The sequence below is a fragment of the Maylandia zebra genome, linkage group LG4, assembly GCF_041146795.1.
Source record: "Maylandia zebra isolate NMK-2024a linkage group LG4, Mzebra_GT3a, whole genome shotgun sequence".
Taxonomy (NCBI): Eukaryota; Metazoa; Chordata; class Actinopteri; order Cichliformes; family Cichlidae; genus Maylandia; species Maylandia zebra.
Genome location: NC_135170.1, coordinates 9,296,702 through 9,321,772, shown reverse-complemented (window position 1 = coordinate 9,321,772; position 25,071 = coordinate 9,296,702). Strand labels below are relative to the sequence as shown.

At 40.5% G+C, this 25,071-nt stretch overlaps 1 protein-coding gene across 3 annotated transcripts; it reads left to right on the top strand.

Annotated features, from left to right (window-relative positions):
- The first annotated feature begins 612 nt into the window (after nt 1-612).
- LOC101486058 (TANK-binding kinase 1-binding protein 1) lies at nt 613-24,636 on the top strand. Of its 3 annotated transcripts, none has more exons than XM_004562872.2 (13): nt 613-691; nt 9,821-10,061; nt 10,174-10,305; nt 10,923-11,027; nt 11,147-11,297; nt 13,252-13,445; nt 13,966-14,033; nt 14,117-14,223; nt 14,810-14,982; nt 15,083-15,364; nt 15,963-16,043; nt 16,137-16,364; nt 22,563-24,636. In XM_004562872.2, exons 2-13 carry the CDS (start codon nt 9,828-9,830, stop codon nt 22,689-22,691), a joined length of 1,884 nt encoding a protein of 627 aa, XP_004562929.1. In that variant the 5' UTR covers nt 613-691; nt 9,821-9,827; the 3' UTR covers nt 22,692-24,636. The 3 variants fall into 3 exon arrangements, with proteins under 3 accessions (XP_004562929.1, XP_076739065.1, XP_076739066.1); XM_076882950.1 differs by lacking the exon at nt 613-691 and adding an exon at nt 3,392-3,568; XM_076882951.1 differs by lacking the exon at nt 613-691 and adding an exon at nt 3,940-4,027.
- The last annotated feature ends 435 nt before the right edge of the window (nt 24,637-25,071 follow it).

Here is a 25,071-nt window from a genome sequence, read left to right as displayed (position 1 = left end):
TTCAATTCCAGCGTCAGGGAAAGGATGGATTTGCATGCGCTCCTCGTGTCTATGTGGGGTCTTTCTGGGTACTCGGCTTCCTCCCAAAGTCACCATATGTGCAGTTAGTGGGGTTAGATAAATGGTGATTCTAAAGTGGCCACACCATAGGTGTGAGTGAATGGTTGTCTGTCTCTCTGTGTTTGCCCTGCAACAGACTGGCGATCTGTCCGGGGTGTACCCTGCCTCTCGTCCTCTGCCATGTGGGACAGGCTTGCTAAGTTGTGTAGGAGGAAGAAGGTGGATAAATGGATATTGTGTTGTGTGTAGACGAAGATCAGATCTCACAGATTGTTGCATGTCCAAAATGATTTTGTTAACCCCTGTATATGCAATCCATCCATCCATCCTTCTCATTCCCCATACCCAATACAGGGTTTTCGTGAGGCTGGTCATAGAATGTGAGAAAGCCTACACCTTGTTCAAAAGTGTTTCTTTATGAATAACTCCCCTTTAGACAGTTTAGTAAAAAAGTTTTGCGAGCTGGTTTTCCTCAGTATTCATCTTTTCGCTTACCCTCCCCATGTTGTTAAAAGGGGGAGGGGGAAGTACACTCAACCCCGCTACACACACTGCTGATGTCAGACTCCAGTCATGTCGACCCTCCTCAGGATCAACGATACCATCATGTTCATGGCGTTTCTTCAGAGCCGTGAGTAAAAGTAGCTTTAGTGCCGCATGCGCCTTCTCTCTAATTTCCGATATTGTGCGTGTTGCTGCAATCTACTGTATCTGCTGTCCTGTTATGTTACCGGCTAAAACATGTCTGCATTTCGAAACGGGTCAGGATGACATGCTTTAGTGGCGCAACGGAGGATGCTCTCGGGGAAAAGCATCAGCAACACCGTTGTAGCGATTTTTTTTAAAAACACACATTAATTTATTGTTACATCACAGAAAGATTATTTTCTTTTTTACCCGGCTCGACAATAGATTGTATAGATTGCAATATCCCCCTGCAATATAAGCATGGATAGAGAAATATAATGACATACACTTGACACAGTGAGACTGTGTGTTTTTGCGTGTGTGACTATTTGCAGTTATGACTAAAGGAGCAATGGAGATGCGAGGCTTTATCAATCGCATTAGACGTGTTGCCTTCAAGTACTGTCGGGTTTTGGACACTTTGTCAATACCTTAGCTAATTTCCTCTTAAGTGTGCGTGTGTGTGTGTGTGTGTGTGTGGGGGGGGGGGGGGCTTTCGAAAATGTGCAAATCACAAATCGTGCTATTCACACAATAAGGTTAGTACAGACATGACCCTACTTTTGAAATCGCTTTTGAAATGAGCTGAGATGGCCTATTTATAACTCAGACAAACTGATCATATAAATGGACTGGTTATTATATAGCACTTTTCTACATTATTTATACAACACGACTCATTCATCCATTCACACATATTCTACAGGTGTTAGTAAGTGCTTTCTATCTAACATTTACATGCATTCATTCTCCAGTGAATACATCAGAGAGAAACTTGGTGTTCAGTGTGTGAGGATACTTAGGCATGCAGACTGGAGCAGTGAGGATGGACCACTAACCTTCTTATTAGTAGATCACCTGCGCTACAGCCAAAATAGTATAATACTGTTCTTCCCCAAAACTAATGATCCACTGCATATGAGCACTGTAATAGCTTACCGAATAGAATACATTGAAGCTTAAATTAATATAAAATTTCGGAAAAAGATTAAATGTGCTCTCACTGACGGCCAGCATTGAGTGTTCATCTATTACTGAATGTATAAAATTGCTGGACTAAAATCATCAATCACATTATAGCTAATAATCAAACAGTTTTGTTGTGACACTTGCATGATCAGTTCTTGAATTTTGTGCATAATGATGCATAGCAAAGCATGACTTAAATGTGCCTTTTCTGTGCACACTTGGATGGTCATGCTTTAAAAAAGAGAATGGTCTAAAATAGAGACCTAGTTATATGAGCAGTGCTTACATAACCTAGAGATGGTTATGTGAGAAAATCCCAGTAGATCAACAGTTTCTGAAATACTCACTGATGCCAGACTAGCCCGTTTGGCACCAATGACCATGCCACATGCAATTTCACTTAAATCACCTTTTTTCCCCCCTGTTCTGATACTAAGGCTGGACTTTAATCATTGTGATCACATCTACATGCCTAATTGCACTGAGTTGCTGACATGTGATTGGCTAAAATTTGCAATAAGCAGTTCAACAGGTAACTGTCTGATACATTGTCTGGTGAGTGCATACAGAGGGTAAAATAAGTATTGAACACGTCACCAATTTTTTAAGAAAATATATTTCTAAAAGTGCTACTGACATGAAATTCTCATCAAATGTCTCAACCCATCAAACCCACACATGCAAATAAATCAAACCATAGAAGTACATAATTAAATTATGTGTACTAATGATGCAGAAATGACACAGGGAAAAGTTTTCAGGATTCAGGTCAGGTCATTGGCTGGGCTAGTCTAGGAGGTTTACTTTCTTTCTCTATTCAAAGGAGCTTGCAAAGATTTCTTTCTCTATAAGCAAATGAGCGTTTCCTTGGCTGTGTGTTTGGGATTGTTGTTTTGCTGACACGTCCCTCGTTTCACCTTCATCATCCTGGTAGGTGGCAGTGGATTTTTTTTAATCAAAAATGTCTCAGAACATCTTTCCATTCATCTTTCCTTCAATTATATGACCCCCCCCCCCCCCCCCCCCCCCCCCCCCCAATGCTGAATGCCAAAAAACAGCCACATACCATGCTGTTCCTACCTCCAAATTTCACTGTTGATATGGTGTTTTTGGGGCGACATGCAGTCTGTTTTTACCTCCAAACATAATGTGTATTATGGCATCCAAATGCTTTAGTTTTGGTCTTAATTAATCAGGCTATATCCTGGCAGTATTTCACAGGCTTGTCTAAATGTTGGTCAGCAAACTGTAAACGCGGTGTGGTGAGTGTCCATACATGGTTGAGCGCATTATTTATTGCTTTCTTTCAACCAATTCTACCTGCTGATTTCAGGTCTTTCTGTAGCTCTCCACAACTGGTCCTTGGCTCTTGGAAAACTCTTCTGATAATTCTTTTCACTGCCTTCCTGAAATCTTGCGGGGATCACCTGGTCGTGGCCTGCTTATGGTAAAATGATGTTCTTACCAATTCTAGATTATGGCCCCAACAGTGCTCACTGGCACATTCAGTAGTTTAGGAATTCTTCTGTGACAAATCCCATCAAGATGTTTTGCAACAATAAGGTTTCAATGCAATGGCGTGTCCAGCGGGGTGGCCTGGGGGGGCACAGGCCACCCCCCCAACCAGACTGGCCACCCCAGGTGCCACCCCAAAGGTAAAACAATAAAATTCAAACAAATGTACGATTATGTTTTCACGGTGAAGCTCAGATATCCGAGTGTAAGTGAATGCAGCATCGGCTTCTGCGCTATGTGCATCACGTTAGCAAAGGTAGGAGAGCCAAGCACGAAAGACAGCACTGCAGGAAACAATTTTTCGGTGAAAGAAAATGAAGACAGAATAAATGTCCCGGTAAGTAATATTAAGTTTGTTGAGTTTAGTAAACTTCGGTGAAATTAGAATCCCAAGGAGAAAATAACACTTAAAGAATTATTGCAGCCGTCGTATATTTCAGACAGTATGCTACTGAGGGCAGCTAACATAAGAGTTATGAGTTATAAGATATAATCTAAGTCGTAACATTGCTGTATGGAGCTGCAGATTTGGTTGCAGGTTAACATAGGACTGGCCATCGGGCATACCGGGCATATGCCCGGTGGCTTATTTTTTTTTTTTTTTTTTTGTAATGGCATGAACAATGACAGGTGGTGGGCTGGCCAGATGCTGGCAGATGTGTAAAAATAACTCAGTTGTTTGGTGGTGTCTATGGCGGGGCTCCCACAGAGGCCAGCAGGTGGATGAGGGAAGGGGAGGCAGGTGGAGAGCCCCGAGGAGGCCACCAGTCCGAGTGTCAGGTGAACTGAACTTCAGGTAAGAAGTTATGACCTGCAGTCTATCTGGGTCAGATATAAACTAAGTTTAGGTGCAGTTTATTTTTGTTGTGCTGACTTTTTACTGTCAGTTGCAATAACTCGTACTGCGTTCTAGCCAGCTTGATGGAGTTTTTAGGTGGGTGATGTTACTGATAGTGAACTTTATTTTATTCATAAGGTTAGTTAGTAGAGTTGCCAACGGCTCCTTAAAAAAATGGGATGGTCCCTCATTCAGAGAAAATATTACACGTTTCGTATTGAGCTGAGAAGAGACGCAGTTTGTCCCGGACTTTAGCTAGAATGGAAAAAGACACAAAGCTGGAGTTATTCTGTCGTTACGCTGCACAGCTGCCTCTTCTCTCATTCTCTCCCCCCTCCCTCTCCTGTTTCTACTTCAATCATAAAACTGATCAATGATCAGCTGATCGGCTTTTCTCTCTTGTTTGTTTATCACTCACTTTGCGCCAGAAAGAGGAAACCTGCAGATGTCGCGCTAAACAACAGCAGCACGTTTAAGCTTGATCAGCTGTTGTCAGAATTTATTTAATATTAATTTCTAGTATCAGCTGATGTTTGCTGGAGCCACAGCTGTAAAGCTGCTGGTCATGATGTCAGTTTGGATATGTGGTGAGAGGGAAACATGAAGATGAAACCAGGAGATGTCCTTACTGAATCATCAGAGCTGAACAGATGATGGAGAAACAAGTTTACCTTTTAGGTGACATGAATGAGTTGAAGGGAAATTATGAACTGTTTCTGAGAGACAAATAACACCAGGATCCTTTTCTAAGCAGCTGACAGCTGGTAACTGTGCAGGGGCGGGTCTAGGAAGTTTTTGCCAGGGGGCCAGGTAGGGCATTAACAGGGAAAGGGGGCACAAAGAAATACTTTTCTTTCTTATTCTCATTTAAAATATCTAGCTTTTATTAAATAATTATCTAAATCTTACAACCATAGTTTTTATCTGACGTAAAATGTATAGAAATCATACATATACCAACAAGACTGTACATCACTGTCACAACAGCATTTGTTTTCATTCAAAGTCTTTATGGCTTTAATGGGGCAGGGATAGCTCAGTAGGTAAAGTGGTCGCCCCATGATCGGAAGGTCGGCGGTTTGAATCCACTTAACGGCTACCCTGAGGTACCCCTGAGCAAGATACCGTCCCTACACACTGCTCCCCGGGCGCCTGCTTAGTGGGCTGCCCACTGCTTCACTGAGTGAATGGGTCAAATGCAGAGAAAAACAAGTAATTTCCCCATGGGGATCAATAAAGTATCCATTATTATTATTATTATTATTATTATACCTGGTGGGCCGGTCTGTAGTCAAAATGCCAGATTTTCTGTCCCAGTCCGGCCCTGCAGGTTAATACTGGCAGTGTCACCATGCCAGCTGACTGTATTTCATCATCAGCCAGTGTTGTTCTTCATACATCAATATTACCAAAGTTTACCATAAGGCAGCATAGAAAGTATTTACTTGCTTTCAGGTTTCATTCAAATGTTAGTCTTTTCAGTTGTTTCCCCACTTTTTTCCTGTTTCAAAATCAAACACCAGTTTGTGAGAAGATTATCTTCTTTTTTTAATAGGCAGATAAAGTTTTGCATTGGCATTGGCTAATTTGTCAATTGTTTGTTACAAATGTTTGTATTTTAATATTAAAAAATGTTTTTGCCCAAAACATATGTGCACTATGTGTCAGTAAAAATACTATGCAAATATTGCTGTCCTTGAATGCTGAGTAAACACTGACAAAGCACTGATTGTATCTCTTGTACTTTATCAACACAGTATCTAAAAACTTTGCACCGTAGTGGTTAAAATCTCATTCTAATAAGAGTTAAAAGCGCATTCGGTTATTAGGTTTACAGGGTTATTGAATTATGGTTAATGGTTGGTAGAATTTTTTTTAAACATTATCTGCCAATTACATCTGCCACCCTTCTCCAAATCTGTGCCCCTACCTGGCCCCCCCAACAAAAATTTTCTAGACACGCCACTGTGGGTGCTTGGTCTTGCTTGGTCGCAAGCCCTTCATCAACTCGCCAGGTCCTTCAAGGATGCAGCCAAGTTCCATTTGACTGATGTGGCCAAGACAATGAAGGTGCCACTCACAAAGAAGGGCAAACATGCTGTCCATGTTTGTGGATTTCAGGACCTCTGAATTGGGCACTTTGTTTAGTCTTTGAATCCACAGAATGCACTGCAGGCACCTCAGGTGGAAGTTTTCTCTCATGCCTCATGTAGTTGGTCGAGGCTTCACTGCTATAAAGAATGATTGTAGGTTGTACCTATCTATAGCGATGTTTTGGGGGGTGATCTTTACCCCGTGCCATGACTTGCATCTTCTTTAAACTTACAGCAAGCCTGAATTCCTTGTAAGCATAGAAGAGACAAGTAACAAGCTGTTTCAAGTGTCTTCCTTGTGGGATGTTAAGCCTGTGTCATCAGCAAAGAGCAACTCAAGTATAGAGTAGAAACTAGGGCTGAACGATTATGGAAAATAATCTAATTGCGATTTTTTGCCCCAATATTGCGATTGCGATGCGATATGCGATTATTTTTTAAGGTCTTTGTCTTCTGTATTATTAAACAAAGACAAGCAATACATCATATAGTATGGCCAATACTATATTACATTAATTTTAAACTGTTCTTTCCTGGAAGACAGACCTCTGTTATGATGACATGAGGTGATGCATGAATTGATGACTGACATTTTTATTTAACTTCTTCAATCACAACAGTATATTTGAACATACACAATAGTTTATTTTTAGCTTACAAACATCTGAGCATAAAGTGCTGACAAGGAACCCTGGTGTAAACATTAAAATGAAAGTCAGTGCAATGTGCAGATTGCAGAAATATACATAAAAAAATCAGTGGCTTTACCACACTCAGTTTTTCGACATCTGTGAACTACTAGACAGTCATTCAATTAAAAAATAATATTAAATAAATAAAACTAATAAATAAAAAATACACACATCTTACTGATCTCTGCAGTCAGTAACATTACACATAAAGTGCAAACATAATAGCAATTGTATAAACACACACACAAACACGCCTTTAAAATTTAAAGGCGTGAAATTGGACGGTCTAGCCTTCTGATTAGCGTCACCGCTGTCTCGGTGGAGTTTAATAAACTCGGCCGTCTGCTTCTTGCTATCTAAAATATAACCAGACACTGGTGTAAATTCTCGACTGTCTCATACTTTTGTTTAATAAGTTTTCTGTTTGACGTTTAGTCAGCTGTGTGAAAACCAAGGAGGAACCCACCCGGGGGATTAATAAAGTTTTATTTTATCTAATCTAATAACTTTAATCTCAGCCAAACCGATTTACTCACGAACAAACAAAACACTGAAAAAAGCCCAACAATAACATTTTTAGGTCGTCTAAGTGACTTATATATTACGTTTAACCCGAGCAGCGAAACTCCGCGGTGATCTGAAAATGATGTGTCGGGAGTTGTGCCGTTCTCGGCCGCATCAGTAACCCTCGAGCTCCCGGCTAGCTGTCGAGCTGGTGGGTAGCAGACGCCTCTGAAAACGTCGAAGCACTTTTGCAAATATGGGATATCTTGATAAACCGAGCAGATATTTGATGTTTACACAACTACTTTCTCGCCTGAAAATATGTTAAAAGTTTATTTTGTGACCCAGAAAGATTAGTATGAGTAATTTTAAAACTTAGTAGCGGCCGCCATTGCTGGAAACTGGAGTTTGGCTGGGCCGCGCTATGAATTCTGGGATATGGTAGTAATTTGGACAGCCTTCGGCGCGTCGCTGTGACGTACTCGGTCTACAAATGCGGCCTCAGGAGGATGCAGCCCATGAATTTGGACATGTCCAGAGTATAATCGCAGCCTTTGCGGTTAGAAAATTGCACTTGATCATGTCGCGATATTATCGCAAATGCGATATATCGTTCAGCCCTAGTAGAAACAGTGTGTGGATAACATGGATGTAGACTCCACTGTGTTTGTGTTTTAGTGAAGGGGTAACCATGTGATGAATACATACGGGCTTGCTCTGGTCTGTCCTTGGCTGATGCTGATTGTGCTTCTGTAAAAATCCCTTAATAATACAGCTAAGTGAATTGATTTGAAAATTTAGAGCCAAAATGGGGAAAACGACGACGAACACAGGCAGTATGTGGGCTGAATGTGTGTGAGAGAGGCAGAGACTTTGATGTGAGGGGTGGGATGGTAGGGGGTGCATTGGAATTATGTTTTTTGTTACATTCAGCATGAACAAAATGTGTGGTTTTAACCATGGTCACATGTTTGAGTGACTCTCTGCTGCCAGCCATTCCTTTTTCTTTCCTTTTTTTATTTGAAAATATTAATTTCAAGTAAACCGATATGAATCAGTATGCATTAGAACAGTATCCAGAATCACAAGCAATAGATTACATGTTGTTTCTGTTCCACAAACTGTCCTGAGCTGTTGTTGGTCTGTTAAAGATCCATATGCAAACTGTATACCATTAAGGATATTTGGAATGGATATTTGCAGTTAATCAATCAATCAATAAAATATACAGTACTGTGAAAACAGTGGGGAGCCACCCCTCATTACATTTTGCTTCCAAGGAGATGTTCTGGTGGAGTTGCTCTCCGGGGTTTTTGAAGACCTTTCAAACCATAACAAAATCTCTTGTTTGTTAGGCAACTGTTCGGCCACCGTCATATATAAATCAGTTAAGCATAAAAAGGCACACACCACAAGAGACAAAACAGTACTGTATCTACATATAAAAAATAATAGAACAGACAGACAGAATCGGAGACACTGACACACTAGATGAGAGATGGATCTGGCTGATCACTTGATCTACTTGCTGAAGAAATAGTCTCAGTGGAATGGTGGCATTCAAGAAGCCATTCCTAATAAAGGGAAATAGGGACAAAAGGATAAGTAACCAAAATTACACACAAACTGGACTGGACGTTATTTGGAGCAGGTGGAGTGATGAATCCAAATTCAATTTCTTTTGACTCAAATATTTATTATCTGTTTGTTAACAGGTATGGACTGTACAGAGAGTACCAAAAGGCATCGTCATGGCTGCATTTCTGACAATAGTGTTGGATGTTGTAACTCAAAGTTTTGGATGTCAAAACTGATGATAATGATGGATCACGATGGAATAATATATCACCATTCAGCAGTATTTTTGGTTAGCTCCCATCAATTAGTCTTAGGCCCCACTTCTATGTATCAAATTACAGGTAGTGATCTTTTTCTACTCTCCAACCTCATTGAAACATATAAACTCCTGGCTGCACACACACTGGCTTTAACTTCTGTCAGGATGTAGGCTTTTATACATTTATTGCTGCTAGTGCTCCTGTTGTGTGAAATGGGTGTGGAGGAGCATGGTGAGGTCACATGGCTACTAGTTTTTCTGTCTGTTCACCCATTCCAGTTTGTTGCAGTAATCAGAATCAGAATGCTTTATTGATCCCTAGGGGAAATTATTTTGGTTACAGCGCTCACACCTATGGGCAATCTAGATTAATCAATTAACCTATCCCCAATAACTGCATGTCTTTGTACGGTGGGAGGAAGCCAGAGTACCCGGAGAGAACCCATGCAAGCATGGGGACAACATGCAAACTCCACACAGAAAGCCCCTGGCCTGATGGTGGAATTGAACTCAGGACGTCAACAGCGCTAACCTAACATTACTGGCCTTACGGATCAGTTTATTGTAACTTAACAGAGCGAAGAATTTCTACAATTCTCCCCCATTTTGTCTCTTTCCCTTGTAGCTAACTGATGATGGATCTGTTCAGCAGAGGGGAGCTGGGGCTGCTGGGAGGAGGAGAGGGCCTCAGAGATGATGTGGCTGCGCATGGCATCCGCTGGCCACCCAGTCGTCTGCCAGAAGACATGTATCCGCCGTCTGGATTGGCCCTGGCTGCTGCCTACCATGACATCAAGCTCCGACTAGCCAGTCTGGAGAGGGAGAACAGTAGCATTAAAAGGAAACTCGAACACTACGAAGTCAAGGTGGAGAGCAGCAGGCACACACACATATCCACACATCCTAGACCCCATACACAAAACAGCATACAGTAACATTTCTGTGTTGGGAATGCTTTGTTTGTGCCCTGTCCCCCAGTTCCCTATGATTACTGAGTTTGGAGAGGAGACAATACTGTGTTGTTCCTGTGAGCCCATCATCAAAGATACCAGCACTATTCAGTCACAGACCACCAACCTACAACAGAGGATCAACTCCCTCACTCAGGAGGTAAAATTTGACATGCAGTACTCTTCAACTTATATGAGTGGGTTGTCTTAGTCATTTTATATGACACCAGTTAGATGTGTCTGGTCAAGTCTCTTATGTGAATCATGTTGAGGTTTTTTCTCTGTCAGCCTTGTTTGGATTTTTTGTAATCTGACAAATAGTGAACACACAGCTGAGAATCAGGCAAAACAGTGATGAGACATATACCAGACTGTTATGATGTTGCACAGCAGTCAGGACCACAAGCACTGTACTTGCACAGTGAAGCTCTAATTCAAGGAGTTTAAGAGAAATATTACATTAACTGTTCAGGAAGTCTCTCATTTTCAGATTTGATTAACTATCATGACCTCATTGACATACTTCAGATCCTCAGACTGAAAAAAAAAATGCTAAAAAAAAGTCCTAGGGGTTACCTCTTGGAACCGCAAAGCAATAACACAGATTTGAGCCATGGCAAATGTCTCAGTAACTAGGAGGCCTTCATAATGGGAGAAACCTTTCTCCTTTTAAAATGTAAAATTATATCATAACATATCTTTCTGAAATTTAGATACCTGTAGTATACTGTATTTCATTTGGAATTAATTGAAATTGTTAGAAATAATTTTTCTCAGCTCCAAAAGAGCAAAGAGAGAGAAGAGAGACTGGAAGAAGTCATCCAAGCTTACGAGAAGATTCACCTGGAGAAAAGCAATGTCCAGAGAGACCTAGACAAAATGGTAAATACATACAAACATAATAATGTGTTTTGTACTGTTAAACACATTTTGTGCTGAGGTATTTCCTAGCAGATTGGGTTTCAGTTGCAATTTGCTGTGTTTCCATTTGTGTGAGACAGACAACTCTAGTGGAGCAGCACGTGGACAGGATCCGCATCCTCGAATCAGCTCTCAGGCAGAGAGATAGTTCCCTGCAGAAACTCAGCACTGAGCTGCACAGCAAAGACTTACATAAGTCTCAACTCCATGCCAGTCTAGACATACCGAGAGGTGGGTTCTTTATATATCAGGGGCACATCTGCTTAAATAAATGTCTATGGTAGCAGTAGGAGAAATATCCTAATCCATAAAGTGCAAGTAAAAACTATACTGTTTGTAACTGTCATAGTTATAGTTCAGGATTTCCATTTATTTAAAATCTGTCACATTCACAAATTCATTGCTTTACATATTCTATTCCCGCTATTCTTCTGTACCAACAGCAGGGCGGGGCATTCCTGATGAATGCTATAGAGCACTATTAGCCTTGTACAGTGTGTGTGTGGCATTGGGTCATAGTCTGTCTTGTAGTCAATCCAAGCAATGCTGTCTGGTCTTCTCCACTATCGGAGGGCGATGGCCCTCTAGTATGCACTCCGCGCTCATGTGTTTACTCATGTGCCTATTCAGCTTGGTTGCTATGCCTTAGTGGAGCTTCTATGTTGTGAAGATGCAGGCAATTAGCAGGTTTGATGGTACTGGACCGTTTTGAGGATCCTTCATGATTACGATTGTTCTTCCATTCGTTAGTCAAACACCTTAGTAGTGCTGCCAAGCATCCTTGGTCTGCCTGTCATAGTGTGGATGTTTGGGGAGTTTGAGACCTGTTTTTTCCAACCTTGGAAGACACGTTTTCCTTTTCTCCTCCATTTGGGGCGGAGCTGGTCTCTGCTGTGGTCTAGGTACACCTGCTCATCATAGGGCTACAATAAAGTGAGGGTATTTAAGGACCAACTTGAACCTTCATTCTTGGAATTAACTCTGCTCTCTGCTCGGATTCCTGTTCGGTCCTTTCCTAGTTTGTTGAATTATGTCTTTGAAAATCAAAGGAATCCTTTCTTGCAATGGAACAATTGCTAGGGCATGATCCGGACAGCAGGAGGTAACAGCGAACAGAGTTGACCACCCACAAAGTTCTGGGACACACTTTCGGGTGAGGTCAGAAGCTGGTCAGCTAAGCAAAGTTTAAAAGAGCCTGCAGTAATAACAAGCCAGCCCCAAGTACTGCTTCATCTCCTTTTTGGTTTTGGTGACATAGTGTCACGGCGGGGTGCGCCGGTGTGTTTGTTGGAGCGGACCCAAAAGCAGACACTGGAGGCAAGGAGCTGGTTTGCAAACTGAAGGTGAGCCTTTATTTCGGCTGAAAACATGAAACTATGAAACACCAAGCATAACTATGATAAATTATGTTGAACCTATGACTGACCATGATAACAAAAGGTAAAACTATGACTGTGACTAGATGACATGAGGAAAATTGGCAGACGTCCTGACAATGAACAGTAATAGACAAAGGACTTAAATACACACATGAGGTGATCAGGGGAAGTGGAGACACATGAGGAAACAGCTGACTAGGATGAACATAATGATGCACAGGAAATGTAAACTAAAACACAACGACATGAAAACTGGACTTTCAAAATAAACAGGAAAACATGACACCACACAGGCATGACAGCATTAACCAGGCAGAGCAGAAACATGACACATAAGACACAATTAAACAACAATGGGAACTCTGTGGCTCCACTCTGCTCCAACAGCACCAATTCATAGTCAATGTGTTGGTAACACTTGTCATGTGTTACCAACACACTTCATCCAGCTCCACTTGGTGAGCTGGATGAAGGGAGCAATACAAGCAATTTATCTCCCAGCAAAAATTATCTTAGGTGCTGCTGATGTTCCTCGGCCTAGAGCAAATTTTCCCATGATAACCTCCCCAGTGTGTATAGCTTTGCTTTTAGGTCCAGAACATATTGAAGTTCATTCTTACCTGAGCTTGGACCTTGCTCCCAGCTTTCTTTAATGACGTCCAGCACCCCCTGTGGCTTCCTGCCAAACAGCATTTCCTTGCTAACGCTGCTCAAACTGGGTTACACTGCGAAATCCAGAGCAGGGAGATATATGTGAAGCTGTCATTTCTTTTTTTCATTTTTGTTTTTTTGTTTTTTTTTTCCAGATGGTCCAGGGCCGACACTGCAGAGCTCCTGCAGTCTGGATGCCCTTCTGGACCTGAAGGTGCAGCAGCTGGAGGCTGAGCTGGAGGGTGCGCAGAACCAGGCTGAGGGGGCTTTTCAGAGAGAGAAGGCAATGAGGGCTGAGGTCCAGAGGCTGCAGCACGAGGTAGCAAAGCTGCGGGAAGCACAAAGACAGGTACCTCTCAATTGCTTTAAATGCTTAACTGGCCATGATCAAGTACAGATGGACTGCAGGACATTGTGATCTCACAACTGCTGTGGGTCAACAAAGCACACTTAGGCAGTCATGACTAAGGTGCTGCCATGCAGCCACGCTTTAACGTTAAAGCTTATAAGCTGCACTATTGTCCATTATATGTCAGGTTATTTTAAAACAAATTCAACAAACAAATTATACTCCTGGACTGCCACTTGCTGCAGTCTTTCAGAGTTATTGTGGTAAAAAAAAAAAAACCCTTAAATTAAAATAAATGAATAAATCTTCAGAAATTGTTAGAATACGATAATACGAGGATACTGAGGAAAGGTTTTCAATCATTTATCCCATGCATAGACTTTAAGCTTTATTTTACATACTCCCAAATATTAATTTATAATAATATTAATTTATAAACATTTATCATTTTCAGTCACATCTCGTGTTTTCCTTCAGTGATTGGTAGTTCTAACCACAGATCCTTGTGTGTCTGTGTCAGTCACAGGACCTGTCTTCTCACTGTGAACACTGTGACGTAGAATGGATAAAGAAAGCCGGCGATGAACAGTAAGTCTAATTACAAAGAATATTTAAATAGAAGTCTATAGTTCATTGTCTTATGCGTGTGTCTGTGTGTGTGTGTGCTCCAGGGTTAACCTGGCATTAGCTTACACGGAGCTCACAGAGGAGCTGGGTCATGTTCGCTGTCTGGCTGCAAAGCAGAGTGACCTTCTGCAGCATGTCTCACAGGAGCCTGGTAAGCAACCTGAAAGAGTGACTAATTTGTGGATTTTGTGGTAGAATATTTGTCAGAGAGACTTGTCCTGTAGATATGCTAAAAGTCTCTACCAGCTTGAAAGTTTTTCATTTTAATTGCATGTACTGTACCCACTTACTGGAACAGTTTTTGTACTGAGGCTCAAGTGTTACTGTGAAACAGTAATAAACATCTTTCTTTCATCTTAGTCAATAGCTGATAGTTTATAGCAACTCATGTTAGCTGTGGAGTTGTTGGATCATGATGAAAGAGTTCAAACATCCTCTGTTTACATCAGACTGCAGGAGGTATAATCAGCCTTCTGTATAGATGACCATACCGTGACCACTGCAACTTCTACTTGGATTCTACTTGATTGGAAGCTATGCAGTAACTTGTTGGACACATGTCAGCACCCACAGTAAACTTAAGTGAACTATCTATGGGACAAACCCTATAGTCACTAATTTAGCTATTGATTTTGATTGATTTTGATAGTCTTTGCAATTCTTACACATTTAAGCAGAAGTTGTTTTCAGGTCTGTTATTTCCTTTCTTCATTCATCTTTCTCTTGCTCTTGCACAGCTCCTCAGCATCTCTCTCCAACCTCTTCCCAGCGTGCCTCACTCTCCCCTGACAGACTCCTCCCCACTCCCCCATCTCCTATGTCCTCAACTGAAGGGTCCATCTCCTATTCCCATCAGCAGACTAGCAGCCGCCTACGAGCTAAGTTCCAGGGTCGCCGAAGTTACTCAGAGGTTAGGTTACACATTTTAGTAGAACATGAAAATGACAACTACTTTGTGAAATATTTTTATGTATTTTATTTTGTACTGATCCTTGCCTCCTGTTTCCAAGGTATCTAACACATCAGTCAACCAAAAGCCCCCAGTTCATCTGTTAAGGGACCCAGTATCTACGCTTCCCAAACCCAGGCACGTCCATGGGGACATGCAGGCTTACGGTCAAACCAAAAGTCAGCTCTGTACCTCACTGGTGGGTTTGGTCAGACCAGCATCAGCTCATGGAGCTGGAGTGGAGAGAGGAGGAGGAAGGGGCGTAGAAAGGTGTGGTGACAACAGCCTGAGCAGCAGTCCTTGTCACTGTGTTCTCGACCTGGACTTTCCTGTGGCTGCTGAGGTGAGAAGTAGAACTTGTATTCACTTAGTTCTTGTTTTTCAGATGTTATGATGAAACAACGGTTTGTAACCCATTTTAGCAGTGAGTGCTGGGTGCTCTGGCCATTACCAGTCCATAGTCCATAGTTTATTTGAAGATTTTATGACGCTTGAGCATGCTGAGTTAGACAAATCAAGATGAGGTATTTAAGTGTCAAATTTTCTCTTTTTGGTTACCCTTGATATTTTAGATGTAGTGGGCTTCAAAGTAGTCTTCCACTGATGGCCATATTCCTATTTGGCTTCACTAGATAAAACTTGCTGACCTATTGCTAGTGTTTGCTAGCACTAACATTCTTGGTAATGCAGACAAATGGCTTGATGCACAATGTAGCAGCTAGCTAATGGAGTCTGTGTTGTGCTAGGAACTGGTTGTTTGTTCAACTTAGTAAATAGTGGATTCGTTTCTAAGCTGCCTTTGGCTAGTGGATTATCAGAGAAAAGTAATCACTCTGATAATCATTTAGTCATTTTTGATGTAACATGATAGTTACATCAAAAATGACTACTATTCTGCCAAACTACAGTATCTACTTAACCCTACTTTTCTTCTCATGAAGATTCACCACTTCTGTCACACTGATGAGCCAACTGAACCCACGCCACTGGTAACACCACCTCAGTCTTCAGATGATGAAGAGGTGATGATAATGATTCTGATGTTTACTGATTTTCATCTAGAGTTAGAGGTCATATTGAAGATGTGTGGGGTTGTGTGCTATGTAAATTTACAGGACGTATGTACATATCCATCGCCCGTTGCCAGCCCACCTCATACTCTTGGTGCTGTTGGGACTGGTTCATCGTCACCTAGGGAACAGCCCCTTCACTCCTCTTTCCAGTCTCCAAGGAAACAGTCCCACCATCCCTCTTTCTCAGCCCTTGAGGGCCCTACCATGCTCTCATGCCATCTGCCTCCCTACGTGAACACTGAGCATGCTCAGTCATGGCCATCTATTAATGTGAGTAGAAAACAATATTGGGGATTACATGAAGCTATTAAGAGATTTCCTGCAGACCCAACACGCTCAGTGCTGCAGCTCAAAAGAAGTCCCACTGAAGCACAAAACCCCTCTGTTACCTCGGGTAATTTAATTTGTTTAACATGCTGAAGATTATGTTTGTATAATTTGTGTATGGAAAAAAAATGTAAGTTGCTTTAAAAAGACATTCCTGTATTCCTTTTAGCTGATGCCACAGAGAAATAAATCTGCCTGTTTAGTTTGTGCAGTAAAGATGAGACACTGAAATATTCTTTTAAACTTGGTAAAAAAAAAGAAAAACACTCTCACAGACACTTGCACAAACTCTTAAGACTCTTAAGACTCTGTAATACAGGAGAAAGTAATATTTAAACCCTGAAATAAGTTAGCAACTTGTATTTCCAGTTCTCCTGGCATAGATGGGCTTTCTTCATGAGGTTTTGTTAGATGCTCGAATAGAGTCTCTGGTTAACTCAAACTTTACCAAGCTCTGGTTCTGATGCAGCCAATGGAGCAGATTGTGCCCATTCAAGACAATGATCCATCCATCATCTTCTTGCTCTTATTAATTTCAGGGTTGCAGGAAGCTGGGGTCCTACCCCAGCTGTCTAGTGCAAGAGTCAGGATAGACCCTGGACAGGCAGCCTACAGTGATTCAAACTTCACCAACTGTGTCATTTTAGAAGCATTCCAAAAGCAGCTTTCCACTCTGCAACACTGGACAGAGCTGGCAAGGAAGGCAGAAAAATCAAACTTTGCATGTGAAAAATTCCCAATGTAATTTGAAGCTCTGCAAAAAATTAGTAATTAGTAGCATCTTCTCAGAAATTTAATGTCACAGATACACACCATTTCTGATAAATATCTGTGACATTGACTCTTTGGCAATGTTGAATATTTTCATTATATTGTTCTAAATGTTGAAGTAAGTAAATAGCCACCCCATTCATGAATTACGTTTTGGTTTGCTCACAAGCGGCTAAATAAGACACTGAATGTCATCACATTAAACAAAGACACACACTTTGTTAGTGTCCAAATATTATCGTTTTGCTTCTTTTCATTATGTTTGCTCTTCTAAAATCATATAACTGTTATGAGCTTGTTGAGATTAGCTTGCCGAAAGCTTCAGTTCAATTAAATCAAGTTTTTTAATTAATGGGATGACTGTGGATCAGGAAATAGCACATATCATCTGCCATTCGGAAGGCTGGTGGTTTGGCATGCCAAATGGAGCAGCAGAGGATCAAAGTATCCTTGGGCAAGATACTGAAGCTTGAGTTGCTTCCGATGTGCTTATTGGAGTGTGAATACGTGTGTGGAAAAGACAAAATAGATAGAGAGGGGGAAAAAAAGAGTGAGATATAGGCCTATTTAACAACATATACTGTTTACACGAGATAATTTTATTTCCTATATGAATGCTAAATATTTAACTGCCATAAACAGCCATAACTGTACTTGACTGAAAAACACGTCAAGTGAATAACAAATGTACTGCACTGAAACACTCAGTGAGGCTATTAACTGCTCTGTATCAACTCATTGGTTATTTGCAACTTAGCCTACATACCTAATGAGAGGAATGTGCATGGCTCTGTAAACACAGTTCTGTGATGTCTTGGTCATTTGAGGTCAGCTTCAGCCTCAGGTTTGATTCAGATCCAATCTGCTTCTGTATTTTGTGTAGATACGTGATCGTAAATGGAAGGAGAAAGCACATCGCCTTGTCTGAAAGTGCAGGGTATTCCCTGCACAGCTGTATTCAAAAGTCCAAAGTTTCTGCTGTCTGCTATTCTGTACAGTTCTCCTTCTGATACTTCCTGTTTGGAGCCAGGATTGCAATGCTTTTGAACCGTTATTTTTCATTCCTCCACTTGCCATGACGACTTAGTTTGTCAACCCTTTTAGCTACTTGTTAGGCCGGCCTAGTAAGCTTGCCTACTGGCTGATTTAAAAAGGAATATGCCTTTTTCAAAAAAGACAAAACTTTATTTAAACTCAATTTTTGTGATCTTGAATGTTTTTAACATTTTAAATAATCATTTGATCTTAAAAAAGTCTTTGAGACGTTCCAGCAGTGGTACGTGTACCACAGTTTGAGAATGACTGTTTTAGGACTACATGCATTTTTTACTTGTAGGCTGGACTACTGTAATTTATTATTATCAGGAACTAGTTTTTCAGCGTCACTCTGAGATAGATGTTTCTAATTTTAGAGATGTTGCACAAATCGAAGAAAGCAGTCCTTAAACATTTGGTTTAATATGAACACTGAAGGATATGTCTTAGTCAGCTCACAGTATTACTGGAGGCCAAGGTAATGCCATCCAGAGTAAGCATGTGGTTAGATAACATATTTCTAAGATTGTCACAGTAAACTCACAGAGTCAAGCACAGGACTCTGTGAGTTTGGAATTGAAATTTCATGGCTTATTTACAACAACCGCCAAGTGCTATGGAGAGAAGGAGGACACCACTCTCCGCTGCAGTCAGACACTGCCAGAAACACACTCGAACTTCCAAACTCACTTTCAGGGATCCAGGGCAGAAACAGGGACAGTGAAATCTATATACAAAGAAACAGGCGAAGAATCAGTAGAATCTATTATCAGTAGAATCAGTATTGACGAAGGCGAAGAGAACATGAGTAGAAAGAGCCGGGGCTACACTGATGTGAGCAGTACAGCAACAAGGACCACTGAGCCGCCGTAGTGGCCGGACGAGTCAGGTCTGGTTGGGTATCATTTCATAATTAAGTGTGTAAAGAGGACTCCCCATTTACATGAACAACATTTACTGTCTATTAGACAGATATTATTCAAACCACTGCAGTGCAGCCCCTTTAATTCCTAATAAAATATTGTGGTCAACAATAAAAAACGCAAATCTAGCAGGACAAGTGCAGAGACTCAAGATTCAAAGAGTTTATTCTCATGTGTACAGAAGAAATAGCATTTCTCTGTGCAATGAAATTCTTCCTTTGCTGTCCATACACAAATGAGATGAGCCATAAGATCATTTGTAAACTGTAACGCTGTCTCTGTACTGAATTCTGAAATCTGACCGAAACTCTTCAAATAAACCATTTCTCTGCAGGTGATCAGTTAAATCCTTTAACTAATGTTTCAAGTATTTTTAAGATAAAAAAAAAAGCTTGGACATTGGGCTATAATTAGTTGAGGTAGCTGGGTCAGGTGATAGCTTTTTAAGTAATAGTTTAATTATTGCTACCTTAAAGATTTGTGGTAGGTAACTGATTATTAGAGATGAGCTGATCACATTTGAGGAAGCATTAACTAACAGTTGGACTTCTTAGAGAAGTCTTGTAAGAATGGGTCTGCTAGTAATTCCTGAAGTTAACTCAGAAAGATCATTCTGAGAAAACAGGTCTAAAAAATATCAATGATATTTAAAAAGGCTGGACATTATGATGGGTTTGAATCATTTTTATCCAATGAATCTAATTTTATTTGTGGAGAAAATCATGAAGACATTGCTAGATAAGATTAAAGGAATGCTTGGCTCAACAGACCTCTGACTTTTTGTCAGCTTGGCTACCATGTCGAAGAGAAACAGACTTTTTTATTTTTATTTTCTTGAATCAGTGATCAGTAAGATGTTCTAGCTTTGAGGAGGGGGTTCTATTTTTAGAGCAACAAGCTATTTTTAGGCTGATTGAAGCTCTTTTAAATTTGTGATGTGTCATTTTCTTCTCAAGCTAAAGCTTTGGGTTTGCCATGTGACACCCAAGAAACCTAAAGGATTTAAAGACTATGTAAAAAGGAGTGTGCCATAATCTCTCTTAAGATGTGTGTGTAGCACTGGTGGTGCAATTCTAGTAGTGGGCATTGATAGGTCTGTGTAGCACAGGCCTACTGCTGGAACACCGAGACAATTCTACTACAACAGCAAAAGCAAGACGCAAGTCACCAGAGCACTTTGTGTTGCTCGTGCACGACGGAGAGAACTATGACGAGCGCCGTTCCTTCCACTTGAACCCCAGTCACTCTCAGTTAGCTCCCCCGTAGCACTTCTCTTTATTGTGGTTACATGAATATGTATAGGTTCATTAACATACATATGAACAAAGAGTACGTGTGTGTGTGTGTGTATGTGTGTGTGTGTGTGTGTGTGTGTGGTCAAGATGTAACCCTGTGAACGACTCCCCAAAGCTGGTGCTAGGAGCCCAGCGGTCCACCTAAACAAAGGGCTCTTATGCTAAAACAGATACAGAGCAGGTGTCCTCCTATACCATAAATCAGTAAGAGAAGGTACGACTTCTCTCATGACCTTAGGATGTGTGTGCATATGCCAGAGTGCTCTGGGGGCACAAAGAGTCTTTGCAGACTGCTATATCATTATACAATTGATTATATACCTCTAAGCATATATGAGCAATTGTTTCCAAGCATAAATGACAAATCAACAATATAAACCTAACAGGCATATAAGACCTGTTAGTGCTACTTCTAGACTTCTTTGCACATAGTATAGGCAGTATAATTACCTTTAACCGCAGTATGAGGACAGAAGGGAAATATGGGCCAGATCAGACAACTTCTAGATTCGTAGGTGCTAAGGCCCCCTACGAGCAAGCACTTTGGCTCCAGTGGGAAGGAAAAACTCCCTTTTAAATGGTAAATGGCATGTATTTGTATAGCGCTTTCAGAATCAGAATCAGAATACTTTATTGATCCGTGGGGGAAATTATTTTATTTTTTACTAGTCCCTAAGGTCCCTAAGGACTCCAAAGCGCTTTACACATCCAGTCATCCACCTATTCACGCACACATTCACACACTGGTGATGGCAAGCTACCCTGGGGCACACTGCCGGACACTGGCGCTACCGGTCCCCCTGACCACCACCAGTAGGCAACGGGTGAAGTGTCTTGCCCAAGGACACAACGACCGAGACTGTCCAAGCCGGGGCTCGAACCGGCAATCTTCCGATTACAAGGTGAACTCCCAACTCTTGAGCCATAATCGCCCAGGAAGAAACCACCAGCAGAACAAGGCTCAGATCAGATCATGCCCTGCAAGGATTACCAGCATGGTGATGGTGGCTGCAAAATTGTTGTAGACGAGAAGGGAGAGCAAGGAAGGGCAAGAAAAGGAAAACTTTTACCAAATATGACACATATTTTATTCATGATCCATATTTATTTTATTTTATGTCACATAAGTTTCATCAAACTAAATTTTGCTTGGTGCATGCAAAAGGATTTTATGCTGCACATTATTTTAACAAATAAAGTTCAACTATATGAAAGAGAAGACAAAGGCTGATGTGCAGTAGCGGCATATAAAACAAGTCAAGTCAAGTCAAGTCAACTTTATTTGTCAATTCTGCCACATGTACAGGACATACAGAGAATAGAAATTTCGTTACTCTCAAACCCTAGTGATTAAAAAATGCAAATAAAATAATTAAAAAGTAAAAATTTAAATAAATACAATGCACTATTTGCCTATTTGCACTACTATGCCTCCTTAACTTGAATATTGTATATTGTATATTGCATAGCTTTTTTTTTTGTTATACGTAAAATTGTAAATGGAGATTTAGTAGTGAAATGGGAGTGAAAAGAGGTCAGCGCAGAAGAAATCCACAGTGCATTATGGGAAGTCCCCCAGTAGCCTGAGCCAATAGCAGTGGAAGGGATGGTTCAGGGTCACCTGACCCAACCCTAACTATAAGCTTTATCAAAAAGGAAAGTTTTAAGAGCAATTTTAAATAGGTTGTGTATCTTTTGAACCCAAACTAGGAGTTGGCTCTACAGGAAAGGAGCTTGATTGCTGAGACTCTTCCACCCACTTATACTTTTATAGATTAAGCCTACAGTCTGAGAGTGAGCTGCTCTTTTGGGATAAATCATCTATTCCAAAGCTATTCTAAAAAGTCTCACTGGCATTTTGTTGAGTGAGCCAGGGCGAGGCTAACTTAAAATATTTAAAAGTATTCTCTGTGATACTTGATCTAAACAATTAATAATCCAAGCTATAAGAAGCTTTTCTACTTCATCATATCACAATTTTCCATCATCGAGAAACTGTGCTGAAGGACTTGTGTTCTCTTTGATTGAAGCTTTATGAAGACTTTATGAAGGATTTACCATTATTGATGGTTAAGCAATTTGACACCTATTCTTTTTTTTCTTCCTAATCTCCACAGTTATGGATGGAATCGGAAGAGAATGCTGCTCGGAGCTGCCCTCTGTGCCAGCTGACCTTCCCAACCAGTTACCCTGATGATGCCCTCATCAAACACATTGACTCTCACTTGGAGAACAGCAAGATCTGACCTTTCATTTTTATTTAAAAAACAATTGTAAGCTCACTTTTCACCAGAGATGTACATAAAGGTTATTTTTGATTGGTTCTTGGTTTGATCCAGGAACGGTTTGAGTAGCCTGCATGAGTCTTTTGCATCACTCCAACCTTTGTATGGCCATTACCCATCTCACTGAAGTGGATAGTCCAATCTAATTGTGAAATGAAAGCATTCACAGGCCACAATTTCCTTTTCAGTAAACACACATGGATTGCATATTATTTTTCATCAAGCACTATAGGTTTTCTTTCATTCAGAATCAAACTAACATTTGTACATTTAAGAAATTATATATGTTATAGTTGGAACCACTGCAGCTGGCACTCTTTTTGCAGTGCCGCATGTGCTGGCCTGAAAGCAGTCCTGGAAACAGAAGACAATTCAATGTTGTAGTGGATCAAGTTGGCAGTTTGAAAATATACAAACCTTCCTGAGGTCTGATCTGGGTATGAAGAGCACACTTGGTGTGCAAATTTAGACCCGTAGAACCATGGTAGCCACATTAACCCTTTAACATTCTCTGTAAGAAAATAATAATAGAACTATTATTTCTTAGCACTTTTTATTTACCATGGGCAATAATAATATTAATCAGTAATTTGTTTTTAAATAAATCTTGCATGTTTTAATATTGGCTTAAAACACGCTTAAAAATACAAATAAATACAGATTTTTTTATTAAATGATTCAGGCTTTTCATTTTAGCTCTATTTTATTTTATTTTTTTAACTTTTTAAACTAAAAATGTGATTACAAACCATGTAATGATGTATTGCTAGAAACATGTTTACCAGCATATGTGAGATTGTTAACATGGGACAAACCATCCTCTCCCTGGCCACCTCCTCCAGCTTGTCCGGTTCAACACCAAGGCATTCCCAGGTCAGCCGAGAGATACCTCTCCAGCGTGTCCTAGGCCTCTTCCCGGTGGGACATGCCTGGAACACCTCACCCAGGAGGGGCCCAGGAGGCATCCTTGTCAGATGCCTGAACCACCTCAACTGGCTCCTTTCAATGTGGAGGAGCAGCGGCTCAACTCTGAGCCCCTCCCGGATGGCCGAACTTCTCACCCTATCTCTAAGGGAGAGGCCAGCCACCCTTTGGAGGAAGCTCATTTCTGCCTCTTGTATCCACGATCTCATTCTTTCGGTCACTATCCACAGCTCGTAACAATTGGTGAAGGTAGGGACGTAGATCAACTGTTAAATTGAGAGCTTCGCGTTCACACTCAGCTCTCTTCACCACAACAGACCGGTACAGCGTCCGCATCGCTGTAGTTGCAACACCAATCCATCTGACCATGGGATTACTATTACCTAAACTGTCATGATTTTTACTTATTTGTTTGTTAATTTTTTATTTTTTTTTACCAAACTTAGGATACTTAATTACTTAAAAATAATGTTGATGACATTATTATTATTATTACTGTTATTATTATTATATCCTTGAAAAAAGGAGCCGTGTATTTATTTGTCCTAAGATAATTATTTTGTTTTAAACTTTCATGAAGGAAGTTTAAGTTTTTAAACTTCCACTTAGAAAAAAAAAACAAAGCTCTACCAGCTGCTTGGTAGAACTTGGAAAAAGTTATTTTTCTTTTTTTCTATCAAGTTAGATAATTAAGTAGGACCTAAAATAAAAAAGTCTACTTGAGTGTCATGCCTGGACTGAGCAACAACGTCCGTGTCGGAAAAGAAAGGCCCAAAACTGTAGCCTGTCAGCTGAAGCTTCAAATTGAGGTGTCCAAAAAGCAATGGGTGGCTACATCCGTGTTTTATATGAAGTTTTATATGAAGAGGATGCCCCTGGATATTCAGATAACACAGATGTCCCTTAAGTGGGGACTGGAGGCTGTCTCCAAAGGCGAGTCAATGTGCATGTTTAAATGTCCATATCAAGCAAATAAATGTATGACATTGTACAAACGTTTTGGTCTCTGTGGCTTCTTTCCCCTTCATAACAACTATCATTGGCCACTTATTTATTTATAATGTAACCAATGATGTGAATTTTAACATATGCTGAAGTCTATCTTTTTTATAGAGTCTGGACTGAGTTCATGGTACATACCTTCCTGGTTTAAGCTAAAACGAAAACTTAAACTAAATCAAGATATTTAGTGTTATGTCAACAATTTAAAAATAATGTATGGTAATTTAAAATGTCCTTTAGTTTTATTTACAAATTTTCACAAATCTGCTGGAATATTCATAAATTTATGTAAATGATATAAATCTCCACTAAGAAAATATAGAACTCTTATTATGCTCTCTGCAAGTTGGCTCCTGTGCAGAAGATGTGGACATGCATCCAGAACTATAAACAAATATTTTGACTCTTGGCTGCT

Excerpts from the sequence above, each read along its gene's own strand:
- LOC101486058 (XM_004562872.2), top strand. The coding sequence starts at position 9,828 with ATGATGGATCTGTTCAGCAGAGGGGAGCTGGGGCTGCTGGGAGGAGGA. Across the intron at positions 11,028-11,146 it reads AGAGAGACCTAGACAAAATG|ACAACTCTAGTGGAGCAGCA; the intron begins GTAAATACATAC and ends TGTGTGAGACAG. Across the intron at positions 15,365-15,962 it reads ACTTTCCTGTGGCTGCTGAG|ATTCACCACTTCTGTCACAC; the intron begins GTGAGAAGTAGA and ends CTTCTCATGAAG.